Source organism: Neomonachus schauinslandi, chromosome 5, assembly GCF_002201575.2.
Source record: "Neomonachus schauinslandi chromosome 5, ASM220157v2, whole genome shotgun sequence".
Classification (NCBI taxonomy): Eukaryota; Metazoa; Chordata; class Mammalia; order Carnivora; family Phocidae; genus Neomonachus; species Neomonachus schauinslandi.
The window spans coordinates 69,730,875-69,747,712 of NC_058407.1; the positions used below are offsets into that span (position 1 = coordinate 69,730,875).

Consider the following 16,838-nt stretch of genomic DNA (forward strand, 5'->3'; position numbering starts at 1 on the left):
CTATATGGTAAAGAAAATGTGATTCTCACACAGCGCTCACCTCTCAAACGAGTAAGCCCTGCAGTGTTCACAGACCACCACCCACTATGGTGTCGTCAGGCTGTGGTGGGAGGGCATGCCAGCAGGAGCCCTCAGGTTGCTAATGTTCAGTCCTATCTAGAAAAGGAGAGGGGAGGAAATCAAAAGCTTGAGCACAAAACAGATACCCCAGCCTGGTAAGCTACAGTGCTGTTGAACTGCATTTTCTCTCTCCTCTCCCCCAACCCTCCACAACACACAACACACACATACTTTCCCATCTACTGGAGGCTGACCCTATTCTGGCTTCAGAAGCCTTCCCCACCTTCCCCACCAGGCAAGCATAGGGTGCGGGCAGAGAAGGGCACCTGGGATCTGGTGCCAGAGAGGAACCCAGCTGGCTGGTGCTGGGTCCACTTGAAGGTGTTGCAGACATCTGGCCAGTGTGTCTTTCTCAGGGGTTTGATCACAAAGGATAGGAGTCTTCCCACTTGGGAGGATGATGGGACCGCGTACTTTTCTGGTCATTGGATCCTCTCCCTTTCCCCAGGTAGCTTGCCCAGACTTACCCACTCAGTGAATGCTCACTGTCCCCAACAACAGTAGGATCTCCACCTCTCTACCAAGAATGGGGGTACCAGCAAGTGCCCCCAGGAACTCGGCCCTGGGCAAGAGGAACTTTCCTGAAGGTACAGACCTGCAGGTTGTATGGTCAGTGGCCAGGGCAGCTCTGTCCCCTCCCTATCTTCTATGTATTCCAACCAGGAAAAATGTGCTAGCACATGGGCAGCCTAAGTAGTGGGTACATACCTCAGATGTCCCCTTGCAGCAAATGTCTGCAGATGTTGTGGTTACTTTCTATCTTATATGTTCTCAAATGTTATTTCAGTAAACCTCTACCTTTTCACTCACACATACACAGTGAAAAAAACTTTAAAACCCTATACAATTTTAGTGATAATGGTCTAACATTAGAAACACTATTCATCTTTGGGAACAGAGCTCAAACAATGATGTGCTGTGTCATCAGGCTGCCTCTGCCGCTACACAAACGTGCATCAGTCTTTAATGACACTTGTCATCAAGTGAGATTTTAAATACAACTTGGAATTAACTCAGTGGACTGACAAAGCCTTTTATATAAAGGGTCCCCATTACCCCAAGATCAGTTATTACAATGGAAAGGCAGGACTGGTACAGCCTCCTGAAAGCCAAGTTCAGTGAAACCAACCCTCAAATACTATTTACATTAATTTGAACAAAAGGTGAGCTGCTAAGAAAAAAACAATAATGTGGCTTAAACAACGAGGGCATTTATTCTTCTCTGTCACATAACAGTTCGGTATTCTATGTGGTCATGCAGGGATCCAAGTTCCTTCCATCTTGTGGCTCTGCAACAAATCAAGGCTGAGTACCCATGGCTACTACTTTGGGGAAGGGAGAAAAGAGAGCACAAAGGAGCCTAGCTACTGTCCTAAGGGTCCCAGCTCATAAGAGAAATACTTCCACTCAAACTCCACAGGAATGGACTTAAGTCACTTGGTCACATCTAACTGCAAAGGGGAATATAGCAAATGTAGTCCTAATGAGGCAGTCATGTGACTCTATTTCAACTCCATTACCATGAAAAGCGGCAGAAAAGATTCTGCTAACTGCCTTAGTTACTAGTCATTCCTTCCGCCGCCACCTTTTTTTTTCCCCCCACTGAATTGAGTAACATCAGTGCTCTCAAGAGAACAGGCAGGAAGGAGATGGTAAATGTATTGTGTATCACCCGCAAACCTTGGTCTGGCCAGCAGAGTGTGGCCATTACTCACAGGAGCTCCAGGTGCCAGGCTGAGCAGTGTTACAGTTATAAAGTCACCCAGGGGGGCCGGCTGCCCTCAACACTGAATACTGTCCACCATGAATACTTCAGGGATGACAAGATCATCATCTCCAAAGTTGCACCAAAGAACTGTTACAGCTTTCTTTGGAGTTTAGGTTCCCTTGCAGGCAATTCTGAAATGAAGCTGAAACCAGTGTATAATATTTGGGCAGTGCATGCGGAGTCCTTTCTGAAGGGGAGTCGGCTGCCCCTTTCTTCAAGAGGTTCTGGGTCTATAAACCGGCTCAGTTGCTAAGTGGCTGAGGGGCTGTGAGAAATCAATATATTTGGCAAAAATAAACATAAAGGTAATATTTTCAAAGGTAGTATTTTCAAACGTTATTCTTGAATAATTAGGAGAGAAAGGATAAAGCTACAAGCACTCAGAATCATTCATTCTGCTGTCAACCTATCTTTTCCTACATTTGTTGCCCATCATCTTTCCCAACCAGCTTCAGTCATACAGGCCTGTATCTTTCCCTATACCATTCCCCTCTTCCTAAACTTCTATTATGTCCCCTTCTCTGCCTGAAAGTCCTAGTCCTCCAAGACCTAGGAGTCAAATGTCACTTCTTTTGTGAAGTGTCAATGAAGACAAGTACGTACAACATTCCAAACTGTGCTAGGAATTGGGTCACAAAGATGTGGTTCCTCCAGAGGTTACTGTACAGAGATAGGATTTTAATCCTACTATTTCTGAAACTTAGATTCGTAATAACACAATTATTGAGCACTTCTGTGTGCTCAATCTTATCTCGTTTAATTGTTTGCTCAGATATCAAGACACCTTAAGTCACCAAAGTTAATGGTTTCTCAGTTCTTCCATCCTGCTGCTGAGTAGGTAAACTGAACATTGAGTATGCTTGCAGTAGAGAGTAATAAAAGTCTACATTTCAGGAAAATACTTTAAGCCTGTTAAAGAGAAAAAAAGACAATCCAATTATTTAAACCTAGTTGCTTTATTTTGCACTTTTAAAATTCACAAAAAGCTTCACAATAGTGCTTTCCCCCTGTTGATCATCAAGGCTTTATGATAAGACAATGAAAAATTTATCATATCAATTGGGCATACTCAAAAACAATGGATAATTTACAAATTTCTTTAATCAAGAACATTTTGCAAAATACACACTCTGGTACATATCTGAATTCAACTATCCTAAAATTGGTCTTTAAAAAGCTGTCAAAAACAAACAGATTTAACACTGACAAGCCTACCAGAATAATGGTGATGGCAAGCTATAAACAGCTTTAAATGTTGAATGTAATTTGGGGAAGGGGAGAAGAAGAAAGTATTGGTTGAACCCACATTTAAATGAGTCTGTAAGTAAAACCTCTAGTTGAATGAATTTCCAGTTTAATGAATTTCAACAAAATGTACAAATCCTTTGCCCTGGTGGTAGTGTCTTAACTTTTATTTTTAAACTTGTGACATCTTGACTACAGGAATTAAATCCTGGAATCAGAATATTTAAGGAAAAGAAAAACAAGGGGGTAAGCGAAGAAACAATATCAGTACTTTCTTGGTCTTTCTAAGTGGGTAACAAATAAAATCACTGTTCATAATTAGGGAATTAGACTGCCAGAGATGACATGTGGGGTTTAGTTTTATGTACAATATCTAAATGGCAAAAAATAAGAGTTCAAGGCAATCTCATATAGAAAACTTAAGAAAATAATTGTGTTCAAGTAGTTTTTACATTTGTGGAATGGCATAATACACGTTATAGGATTCACCAAATGTACTGCTGTTTCTCCTTTTAATTTTTATCTCTTCTGGGGTAGCTCTTTAGATATTATCAATATAGGCCACTAAAGATAACATCAGAATTTAAGTGAGAAGAGAATGGAAATGGAAAGAGGATGGGGGGATAATGAAACTGGGTAGTAATAACAAGCATGATTTTTAAGGTTTCCTAATGCCACAGAAATACATATTTTGGCTAAATGCCACTGGTCACCTGGAAGGGATCAGGAAATGAGTGGAATATCCTAATGGTCCCAGTTAACTCGTGATTTGGATGGCTCACTCATGAAGAACTGTTTACATAAACTGCTTGGTGAGGGGTAATTGTGCTGGGCTTACTGCCTACTCTGCTTTGTTTCTTTAAAGGACACTTTTGAGGACCCCTAAAAAGGGCATCAGAACAAAGATCTTGTTAAGACTACAAACAGATTAACAAAGGCATCATCTGTAAATGGTTTGATTATGGATATATTATCAAGGACCTTCTTTTTTGAGATGAAAAATATGGGCCTGGGGAAAAAATGAAACTCCAGTACTATTCCCTCATATTCTAAATTTCTCTCTTTCAATTAGAAGATTCTAAAGAAACCTCAATTTGAAAAGAGCTCTCTTTTATTTCAAATTGTCCCTTCTCTTTCTTATATATGATACTGTTTAAGACTCATATCTGTGAGAATGGTTAGGAGTTTCAGGATTATTTTAACAGAAAACATTGAGTTCATTTACTTGGAAAATAGGATTTTATTATGAGGTCTTTTTGAGATTTAAGTGCTGTATTTTATCACAATGAGAATCTCAAAGCAAATATTCTATAGACGCTTAAGTATTCAGTTTATTTGGATAGTATACTTGAACATATTAAAAGTTACAAAGCCTAAAATAAGCAAGCAACAAGTCAATAAAATCACAACTCAGAATTCTAACATTTCACATGGTATCACTGACTATGAAATGCAAAAAGACTATAAATGTTTTAAGTGGAATGATCTCTAACCTAATAAATTACACTAGTGTGACCAAAACAAATGATCGCATACTATAGAAGACAAGAGAACATGAGCTGTTCTCCAGGACTGCTTTTTCAAAGCTTGAAAAATTAACTGACCCATCATTTTAGGGGGGAAAAAGAGAAGTATGGATTACGAGGCTCTACATGTAGATTTTAAAATTCTAATTAAAATATCTTAGACTGTTTTAGATGTTTACTTGACACTGGAAATGTAGTCAACTATCAAAGTATTTCTCTTCATCACAAAAATTCCATATATTAAGGATTTACACAATCCAGGGAAAAAAAAACAAACAAACTGCTAGAAACATTTTTGTTGCCTGAGCAAGTAATTTTCTAAAAAGGCTCTCCAAAATCTTGACTAGAAGTGTCATACTCTGCAATGAAATGCTTGAGTTCTTCAACACACCGCTCACCTATTTCATGTAAATTCTGTCTCAATGCAAATTGTACAGACTTTTCTAATGAAGGATCTTTTTCAATCAGCATTTTCACAACCATCCCGAAAGTTTCACAGTCTTGTCGGTAAATCTAGAAAGGTGAAATATATTGTGGTTAGCTAAGAGTAAAAATAATTAGCCAAACACTGAGCTGATTCAGTTAGCAAAATGATCACGCTAAAGCCTAAAAGGGAGATACAATAATACAACTGAACCTCCCTCAACCTTGAGTAGTCACTACTGTCAAATGCTATTTAAGCCTCTATTTCTGAGATTTGCTGACAACGTGAATGAGTAGAAAAACACCGATATGCCACATCACTGATTACAGAAGTTAGGCATGGCATTTGTCAGCATTAGGCAGTCTACTAAAAGGACATCAGACTAGAGAAGAACTAAGAACAAAGGCTTGCTAAGGCACATTCATGGCTTTATTCATTTGCTTGTTTGGAAGAAAAAAGTTTCTAAGCCCCTAACTTTAGATTCTTTGAATCATGAACAGATGACAAATTCAAAATTTTGCTTAGTATACAACAAACAAAAGACTAAAGTATCTATTTGAAAAAAACTTTTTAAGTTATAAATATTTAACCACAATTAAAGTCACCAAGGCAGAGTTAAGATCAAAACAATGTTATATACAGATGTTCCTTTATGTGTATACACATATATGTATATATAAACACACACATATATACACATACACATGTATACGTGTGTGTATATATATATTTTACTTCAATATGTATATATAATCTTTATCAGTGGCACTTAGATATTATTCCCTGTCCAAAAATTGCTAGGTTTTCTCCCCACTAAATATCATTTCCTTGATTTGTAGTCACAAAATGCAGTTTAGATTTCTATGCTATTTCTCATACTCTTTAATTCATGTATTTAAAGAAAAATTACAGTTAAGTATCCATGAAAAGTAAGTGAAATACAAATTACCTGATTTTAAAGAACTGTTACATGAATTTTAATTTTTCTAAATATAACAAAAACAATATAACATGCTTATTCTCTGAAAAAGGATTTATTCATTTTGAAAAACTTTAGAAAGAAGTGATTTGAGACACTACTTGGCTTACGAGTTTTTATTCCTCCAGTGATCACTACTAGTTCTTGTGGTAGTTGCTGCTGTTATTTTTTAAATGTCTGCAATACTTTTTTATCCCTTAACAATAGCTATTTCAAGAAGAATATTTAATTTTAACTCGCAGTACTTGGTTGCTAAATTGTACTAAATTCATTTCCTTGCTCTTAAAAACCATTCCACAAGCCCCAAGGAAATTAACAGAGTAAGTTCTTCAATGAACACAGAAATTGAAATATGTAAAAACTTAGCTACTTTCTCCATCTCAGCCCCTGCTCCCATATGTTTGTGTGTGATAAGATTTAATCATAATAGCCATTAAGTTTAATTCTCAGCTATCTACACCAACCATTTATCCCAGTTTATCCTAAGGTTTACGTGGTACAGAACTGATATTACTACTCTAACAAACTAACTTAGAAAACAGTACACCATTCATATGATACTACTATATGATGTCAAGGCAACAGAGCACATTGACTGGTTTAAACATAGTACCTAAGTCAAGCCAATGCAGTCCCCATGGGGGAAAGTCAGAACCATGATGTTTCATTCCTAGTGGAGGTAAATTCCTTACCAAACCAGTCAGCCCACATAATAACAGCATTCTAACACCAACCACAGGCCTCAGCAGACCACTTTGTGGGTGGCCTGAATTTTACAGGCTTCTTTTTAACAGATGTAGTAGATGAGGATAATGTTACTCTGTGAATTAACCTGCAAATTCTTTAATGTAAATCTGCTGTTTTCCCTAAACTGTAACTCTTCGTTTAGCATATTTACTGAACATAAATGTGCTACAGATTTGCATATCAAAGGTACAAACACATTAAAATGTGTTCATGTATTTACTTAAACTGTAAACTATCACTCTGGAGACAAGATAATACAAGCATTTAAAGATTGTGTTTTATTTTTAATTGTAAGTCCTTTATGAATTATTCATTGTAACAGGCAAATGTTTGTACATTAGTTGACAAGACCAACCAGAACTGCCCAGAGCAACAGAATTCTCTCGAAGGGGTAAATTTTCTAAAAGACTGTTTAAAACGTACTGGTTGGGCATTAGACAGGAAATAATTAGTTTTTGTTAAAGGAAGAACCTCACCCTACAACATTTTATAAATAAAATTCACAACTGTCAGAAACCTATTTCCGAAATCTGTTCCACAGTAAACTCAATCCCAAACAGGAAGGGTGTAGTTATCTGTAGGAAAGCTTGTTTGCTTATGGTCCCTGGCTGGAAATGCATTAATAATCTTCAGATCTGATATCTACAGGCCACACAGGAAGATTTTTTTGTTGTTGCTTTTTCCCCTGATTGAACCTCATCAAAATGGGAAGCAGGTTAAAGTATGGGTGGGGTTTACATAAACTGCATAGAAATGTAGTTAAATTTGCTAGGGTAATGAAAACACTACCCAAATGTGGTTTCACACAATACTTTATTAGAGTAGCCTGTGACAATAGTTAAATTCTCACGAAGTATTTCTAGGAGTAAAGGAAAATGACAAAATAAAACCATCAAGGCTTTTTACTAAAATGTTCTTCAATGACTGGAAGAAGAGGGTCTAGCAAGTTTGTTCTATCTAAAATTGCTCATAATGACATAAAACTCCTCTAAAACGTATATCATTTAGTCCTTACCTCTGTGTCTACAAAAAGAGAAAACAAATTTTTTTTTTTTAAAGATTTTATTTATTTATTTGACAGAGAGAGAGATAGCGAGAGCAGGAACACAAGCAGGGGGAGTGGGAGAAGGAGAAGCAGGCCCTCTGCTGAGCAAAGAGCCCTTTGAGGGGCTCAATCCCAGGATCCTGGGAGCATGACCTGAGCAGAAGGCAGATGCTTAACGACTGAGCCACCCTGGTGTTCCAGAGAAAACAAAAATTAAGGCAATGTAATTTGTTAGGAGAATTTTCATTTCAGACAAACCATCTTTAGCATTTGCATTAAAATTCTCTAAGAGCATTTTGGTAGAATGGTAGAGATTACAGAGCTGTGCTATCCAATATAGTAGGCACTAGCCACAGCAGGCTACTTAAATTTAGATATATATATGCATATACTTATTTTAATATTTAATTTATATTAACATTAGGAGGTAACTGGAGGTTAACTGTAAAAGTCAGATGTGCATACAGCCTTAAAAGGCTGGAGATTCAAATGAGTTATTCTCTCTGTTGCTGATACCTCATCATTTCATATAATTTCCTTTATCTGAACTCATTTTGTTCAAATGCTCTATGTCCTGTTTCAGAAGAGTCACATCCTAGTGGGAAAGGTAAACAAAGACAATTAAAACACAGTACAGAGAAGACACTTAGATGTAAATGGTAGTAGGGAAGCCAGAAAGAGCAGACAAGTGGTTCCAAGAGCAGGCTTACTGAGTTCAAATCCTGACTCTACTACCCTGGTAGTAGAATAATGCCCTTCACACCTCTGCCCCCAAGATGTCCACACCTAATCCCTGGAACCTATGAATGTGTTCCCTTATATGGTGTAAGGAAGTTTACAGATATGATTATGTTACAAATTTTGGATAGGGAGATTATCCTGGATTATCCAGCTGGGAAAAATGTAATCACTAGAGTCCTTTAAAAAGGAATGAAGGAGAATCAGTAAAAGAGAGGAAATGTTACCACATAAACAGAGATTAAGGGGCGCCTGGATGGCTCAGTTGGTTAAGCATCTGCATTCGGCTCAGGTCATGATCCCTGGAACCTGGGATGGAGCCCCACGTTGGGCTTCCTGCTCAGCGGGGAGCCTGCTTCTCCCTCTCCCTCTGCTCCTCGCCTGGCTCATGCTCTAATAAATAAATAAAATCTTAAAAAACAAAACAGAGTTTGAGTGATGCACTTTAAAGATGGAGGAAGGAGTTATCAGCCAAAGAATGCAGGCAACCTCTAGAAACTTACTGGTAAAGGCAAGGAAATAGATTCTCCTCTAGAGACTCCAGAGGAAGTGCAGCCCTACAGACACCTTGATTTGGTCCTGGTGAAACCCATTTCGTACTTTACACATTCTTCTCAAGCTTACATGAAACACTCACCAGGACAGATCACATTCTGGGCCATAAGACACACCTTAACAAATTTAAAAGAACAAATTATTCAAAGTATGCTTTCAGATCACAATAAAATTAAGTTAGAAATCAACAGAAAATGGTTAAAAATCCCAAAACATCTGGAGATTAAACAACATACGTCTAAAATCACAATGATCAAAGAAGTCTCAAGAGAAATTATATTTTGAACTAAATGAAAATAGTTTATCAAAATTTGTGAGATGCAGCAAAAGCAGTACTTAGAAATTTATAGCTTAATTAAGGGGCGCTGGGCGGCTCAGTCAGTAAAGCGTCTGCCTTAAGCTCAGGTCATGATTCCAGGATCCTGGGATCGAGTCCCGCATCGGGCTCCCTGCTCAGCGGGGAGTCTGCTTCTCCCTCTGCCCCTCCCCCTGCTCAAGCTCTCTCTCTCTCTCTCAAAAAAAATCTTTAAAAAAAAGAAAAAAATAGAAATTTATAGCATTAAATACATATTAGAAAAGATGAAAGATATAAAATAATCTAAGCTAGGAAACTAGAAAAAGCGCAAATTAAATCCAAAGAGAGAAAAAATAAAAATTCCAATTTCTGCTCTAACAGAAATTAGTGAAAGTGAAAACAGTAACATAGAAAACGAATAAAACCAAAAGCTGGTTCTCTGAAAACATCGAATTGATAGATCTCTAGCCAGGCTAACCAAGAAAACGGAAGACTAAAGTTATTAATATCAAAATTGAAACAGGGGTCATCACTACTGATCTCATGGACATTAAAAGGATTATCAAGGAGTATCATGAATAACCCTATGCCCACTAATTTGATAACTTAGATGAAATGGACCAATTTCTTGAAAGACACAGTCTACCAAACCCAAACAAGGAGAGGTAGATAATTCGAATAGGCCTACATCTACGAAAAGAAATTGAAATCAAGCCTGGGTGGCTCAGTCGGTTAAGTGTCTGCCTTCAGCTCAGGTCATGATCCGAGGGTCCTGGTATCGACCCCCATGTTGGGCTCCTTGCTCAGTAGGGAGCCTGCTTCTCCCTCTCCCTCTGCCTGATGCTCCCCGTGCTTGTGCATGCGTGCTCTGTCAAATAAATAAATTAAAAAAAATTGAATCAACAATTAACCTTCCAAAACAGAAAGCACTAGGCCCAGATGGTTTCAATGGTGAATTCTACTTAACACTAAAGGAAGAAATGATACCAATTCTCTACAATCTCTTTGAGGCCAGCATAACCTTATTATCAAAACCAAAGACATTAGTACGAAGGAAAATTACAGACTAATCTCTTTCCTGAACACAGATGGAAAAAACAATCAACACAGTATTAGCAAATCCAAGCATATATCAAAAGAATTATGCGCCACAACCAAATGGGATTTATCCCAGGAATGCAAGCCTTGTTCAACATCTGAAAAATCAATTAATGCAATCCATCACGTCAATAAGCTAGAAAAAAATCAAAGGATCATAAGAATAGATGCAAAAAAAGCATCTGACAAAATCCATGACAAATTGATTCATGACAAAAACTGTTTGCAAACTAAGAATAAAGGGGAACTTCCTCAACTTAATAAAGAAAATCTACAAAAACCCTAAAGCTAACATTACATGGTGAAAAAGTAAACGTTTTCTTCCTAAGATAAGGAACAAGACAAGGATGATCCCTTTACCACTCCTTTTCAACACTCTACTGGAAATCCTAGTTAATACAGTAAGACAAGAAAAGAAAATGAAAAGTACACCAATTAGAAAGAAAAAATAAAATTGTGTTTACACTGTTGGTGGGAATGCAAACTGGTGCAGCCACTCTGAAAAACAGTATGGAGGTTCCTCAAAAAGTTGAAAATAGAGCTGCCCTATGATCTAGCAATTGCACTACTAGGTATTTACCCCGAAGATACAAATGTATTGATCCAAAGGGGCATCTGCCCCCAATGTTTATAGCAGCAATGTCCGCAATAGCCGAACTATGGAAAGAGCCCAGATGTCCATCGACAGATGAATGGATAAAGATGTGGGGGGTGTGTGTGTGTGTGTGTGTGTGTGTATATATATATATATATACATATATACACACACACACACACACACACACACAATGAAATACTACTCAGCCATCAAAAAATTGAAATCTTGCCGTTTGCAATGTCGTGGATGGAACTAGAGGGTATTATGCTGAGCAAAATAAGTCAGAGAATGACAATTATCATATGATCTCACTGATATGTGGAATTTAAGAAACAAGGCAGAGGATCATGGGGAAGAGAGGAAAAAATGAAACAAGACGAAACCAGAGAGGGAGACAAACCATAAGAGACTCTTAATCTTAGGAAACAAACTGAGGGTTGCTGGAGGGGAGAGGGGTGGGGGGAATGGGGTAATTGGGTGACGGACATTGGGGAGGGTATATGTTGTAATGAGCACTGGGTATAAGACTGATGAATCACAGACCTGTACCTCTGAAACAAATAATACATTATATGTTAATTTAAAAAAATATATTTTTAAAAATGGGCAAAAAATTTGAGCAGATACCTCACCAAAAAAGACATCTGGATGACAAATACGCACATGAAAAGATTTCAATATCATGTTATTAGGATACTGAAAATTCAAACAATGTGATGAGATATCAGTACACATTTACCAGAATGGTTAAAATCCAAAACACTGACAACCCCAATTTCTGGCAAGAATGTGAAGCAACAGAACTCTCTCATTCATTGCTGGTGGGAATGCAAAATGATACTGGCCACTTTGGTAGACAGTTTAGTGGTTTCTTACAAAACTAAACATACAGTCTGAGCATATGATCCAGCGATGGTACTCCTAGGTATTTACCCCAATGAGCTGAAAACTGTGTTCATGCAAAAACTGCACACAAATGTTTACAGCAACTTTATGCATAATTACCCCAAATTGGAAGCATGCAAGATATCCTTCAGTAGATGAATGGGTAAACTGTGGGACATCCATACACTAGAATAATTTTTGGTGATAAAAAGAAATGAGCTATCAAAGCCACAAAACAAGAAGAACCTTAAATGGTTATTGCTAAGTGAAAGAAGTCAGTCTGAAAAGGCCATTCAATGCTTGATTCCCACTACATGACCTCTAGAAACCAGCAAAACTATAGGGACAGTAAAAAGATCAGTGGTTGATAGTGGGGAAAGGATAAATAGGTGCACAGGGCACCTTTAGGGTGGTGAAACTATTCTGCATGATCTATCACATCATACATTTTTCATTGGTGAAAGTTCACAGAACTGTATGACAGAAAGAGTGATCCTTAAAGTAAACTATGGACTGTAGTTAATAATAATGTATCAATACTGGCTCATCAATCCTAACAAATTTATCACAGCAATGCAAAAATGCTAATAAGAGTGGAAATTCAATGGAGAGAGGGAGTATATGGGAACTTTCTTAAAATATTTCTGTAAGCCTAAAACTGCTATAATAAATAAATCCTATTAAAAATTTTTAAATCACACAAATGAAAAGCAGGGTGGAAAAGTTACCCTCTCTACCTCAGTTTCAGGACCTATAGACCTGACTATGCTATTATAATGATTAAATGAGATCATAAAAAGCACTTAGAAGAGTGCCTACTACAAGGGAAGCATTTAATTTGTTAGATATAGTGATGAGGACGATGAAAAGAGAAGAAACAACTGTCTGTCTAGAGAAGGGGGTATCAGAAAATGGTAGTGAACCGATTCTTTAAACACGGTAAGTTCACTCTAGTAAAATAAGGAAGAAGAAAAGGAAACAGCATTTTGGGAAAATTTAATTGGTTTGGCATAGCTAGAGCGTAGAGTGTATTCACTCTCAAAGTAGATCATGAAGAGCTTTTTTTAAAGGAGTTTAGACCTCAACCTATAAATCAATAATTAGCAAATGGGGAAAGAGCTACAAGGAGGAATTGGATCCTTTGGATGTATCAGGGAGAGAAAATGGCTGAGAATCAACATTAAGAGCTCCTGAGGGCCAGGACAATGAATGTCACATGATGTGTTAAAGAAAGATGAGATTAGAGGCTTTACAAGTAATTAAGTAGCAATACAGGGGTGCCTGGGTGGCTCAGTTGGTTAAGTGTCCGCCTTCAATTTGGGTCATGATCCTAGGACCCTGGGATTGAGCCTCAGGTCAGGCTCCCTGCTCAGCAGGGAGCCTGCTTTTCCCTCTCCCTCTGCTAGTGCTCTCTTTTTCTCTCCCACTCTCTCTCTCCCAAATAAATAATATCTTAAAAAAAAAAAAAAGCCATACAGATGTAATAATGTGGAGAATGACGGGAGAATTAAAAAAATAATTATTTATTTGAAGAGGGAGGGTATTGGGCATGGGAGGTAAGTTCAATACCTAGTACATAACTGAGGCACCTGTCAACAGGAAGCAGATTACTGAGTCTGGACTTTGGAAGAAAAAAAACAGAGGAGGAAAGGAGGGAGGGAGGAGGGAGGGAGACTGGGAAGGAAGTACAAAAGGTGGGGGAAAGAGAATTCTTAACATCTTTAGCACTGATGCCAGCTGAGACCACAGGAGTTCCTTGAAATAAGGAGTAAGTTCTTTCTAGCCCCAGTGTCTGAGAGAAAGTAGATACCCAGTAAATGTTGAATAAATAGCTAAAGTCTGCTCTGAGAACAAAAGACAGCCAGAGTAGATACCTAAAAGCACCAGTATCAGCCAAAGAAGAGAAAATAAGGAAGACTAAAAACTAGAAAAGAGTGAAGGCACAGGTGCCAAGAAAAACATTTGTAAAAGAAGAATATAGTCAATCAAATGTCAGCGAAAAATCAAAGAAGCTGACAAACAAAACATACTGATCAGACTGGGAAACTAGGGGACTGGCTGGTTAGCTGCAAGAGCAGTTTATTGGCATGGTGGAGATTATAGAGCTGTACTGTCTAATACAGTAGCCACTAGCCATATTTGACTATTTAAATTTTAATAAAAATGAAAAATTCGGTTCCTCAGTTCCTAGCCCTATTTCAAATGCTAGCGGCTAGCATACTGGACAGTGCAAATATAAAAAATTTCTATCAACACAGAAAATTCTACCAAGCAGTGTTAATACAGAGGATTGAGAAGTGGGAGAAAAGGTAAAGATGTAGTGACAAGTGTTGACCTGGTAAATTAAATAATATATATTTGTAATTATTTTACCGTTGAAGTATACATAAAAGCTTACCACTTTTAAAGGAGCATTGTGAAATATAATAATTAGTATCTGTAAAATGTTCTACAATCTTTTGGTGAAATGTGTATAAAGATGTAAGTTAAAAAAAGAAACTCCAATTGAGGCTTAATATAAAAGGAAACATTCATAATGTCTAATGTGTTGATGAGGTCAGGAAAAAAGTAACAGCATACTGATGTTAAATACTGGAGACAAATTTAAACCCTTTAATTTGGGTCTGCAGTAATGCAGAAGGTGTCAAAACTATTGTAATCTATGTTGCTGCTTGTGCTGTATTAATAGAAAAAGATATCGTTAAGACTTCCTCCTCAAAGTTGCAGCCCCACCGGCTCTTAAAAGCACAGCAACTGAAAAGAACACTGGTGGTTGCTAAGAAATGCATTATGAACACATGGATTAGATTTCAACACCTACATTCAGTATGTAGGTACAATTATTACGGCCACATAAAAGTAACTCCAAAATTAATGATAAAGTGGAATAATGCTACAAACTCCTAGCAATTGATGTTTGTAAAATTCTCATCCATAAATTATAGATTTATAAATTTACAGGATTCAAAGGTTAATGATTTTTTTACCATTTCTAGCTCATAATACACTAAGTAGACAAAAATAAATGAAGTAATTCCAGAGTCTACACAATATTTCACTAGTGCCAAAAGCAGATCTCAGAGATTAAATATAGACTCTAGACAAATCTCAAATTAATAATGAGTGAAAAAAGTTACAAAGGAACTATGTAAACCATGATGCCATTTATGTATGTTTTAAAAAACAGTTTGTTCAGTTTAGGGATATACACATATATACTAAAAATAGAAAAACATACACAAGAATGACAACTCTAAGAAGGAAAGAAGCCAGGAGGAATCTGAGAAAGGGTTTATATCCATATCTTATTCCTTTAAAAAGAGAAAAAAGTCACAACTCTACTTAATGACATGTATGCTGAAGTATTTAGGAATGAAGTGTACTAAGATTTGCAACATACTTAGACATGCATCAAAAAATAAGATAAATTACTGGATGAATACAGCAATGGATAGGTAAGTGACAAAGCAAATAAAACAAAATGTTAATTATAGAATGTAGATGATGAGGGTATGGGTGTGCACTATTTAATTCCTAATATTAAAAAATTTTCATAATAAAATGTTAAGGGGGAAAGAGATCTAAAGCAAAAGAGGCCCAATGGTAGGTATATGGCTCTGATCACCTCAGCTTATAAATGAAGGCTCTCTTTTGCTTGGACCCTGGATGATGAGCTTTGCATTTTCTCAATGTGGGTTGAGAATTACAAATATTAATGAATCTGTAAATGCAGATATAGATCTGAATGACAGATAACTGTACCTGCCAACCAACTAAAACTCACCTACTACGTGCAAAGCACTGGATTTGGTCAATAATACAGCACACCCTGCTCAAAGAAGTTAGATTCTAGAAAAAAGAGTAATACATTATGAAAACCATAAAGCAAAATACAGTAAATGCCATAGAGAAATACAAAGTATAATAATTCCAAAGGAAAAATCATAATGGGCAGAGAGAAGGAGGATTAAAAGCACTGAGACAGTGTTGGTATTCCAGGCAACCTGAAAGCTTGGAAAGAAAACAGCACAGTATGCTTTAAAAAAAAAAAAATCTTGGGACTATAGAGAAGTTTTAGAAAAGATGGCTGATGGATACACCAGAATCAAAATGGAGCTAGAAATGAACAGGCTGGACTTACGGTTTACCTTATCCTTGGACTTAAAACAACTTATGTTACACTCCATTTTTTTTTTCCTCACATCAGACAATAAACCACTGAAGACTGTGGATTAGAGGAAAACTAATGTATTCATTATGCAATATCCCCTTCAAATCTGATTCAGTAGGCCAGGAAAAATAATGTTGTGTTTAATGTCAGTTATTGGCTTGAGAAAAAAACTGCTAGCATTCAACAAATATAAAAAGGCTAAATCTAAGGAAATATTGTCATAATGAAGATAAAAGGCAATTAAATACATTATAAAATAGGTTTAAAAATTCTATTGGCTAAGAAAATGATTAACAATAAATATTTTGCAAAATGACAAAATCTTTCATGTGGCTTTTAATATTTTCATGTCTAAGGACAATATAAATTCTTTAATAAAGGCAAGGAGGGGAAGGCTTAATTTAGACGTTTTCCCAAGTGAATGTCTAAAACACTCACCACAATGAAACAGATCACATGTTAACATGGCAAATCAATTCCTTAAAAGATATTTGTCCCTCAGAATGTATTTCCCTTGAATAAAAAAAAAAAAATCAAGTTAAAAGAAGGTGAAATTTCTTATGTATATATTAAACTGATTTTTTACATACAGCTATTTGTTATAAAAATTATTATAGTAGGTGAAATTAGTATAATGTATACCA

General features: G+C 36.8%; 1 protein-coding gene across 4 annotated transcripts in view; it reads right to left on the reverse strand.

Annotated features, from left to right (window-relative positions):
* Nucleotides 1-2,843: 2,843 nt before the first annotated feature.
* PPHLN1 (periphilin 1) overlaps nucleotides 2,844-16,838 on the reverse strand; it is a 146,045-nt gene continuing 132,050 nt past the window's right edge. For all 4 annotated transcript variants that reach the window (XM_021704779.2, XM_021704778.2, XM_044914880.1 and 1 more), the window contains one exon: nucleotides 2,844-5,172. In XM_021704779.2, the coding sequence (XP_021560454.1) occupies nucleotides 4,978-5,172 (195 nt within the window). In that variant the 3' untranslated portion in view covers nucleotides 2,844-4,977. The remainder of the gene's footprint in view (nucleotides 5,173-16,838) is intronic.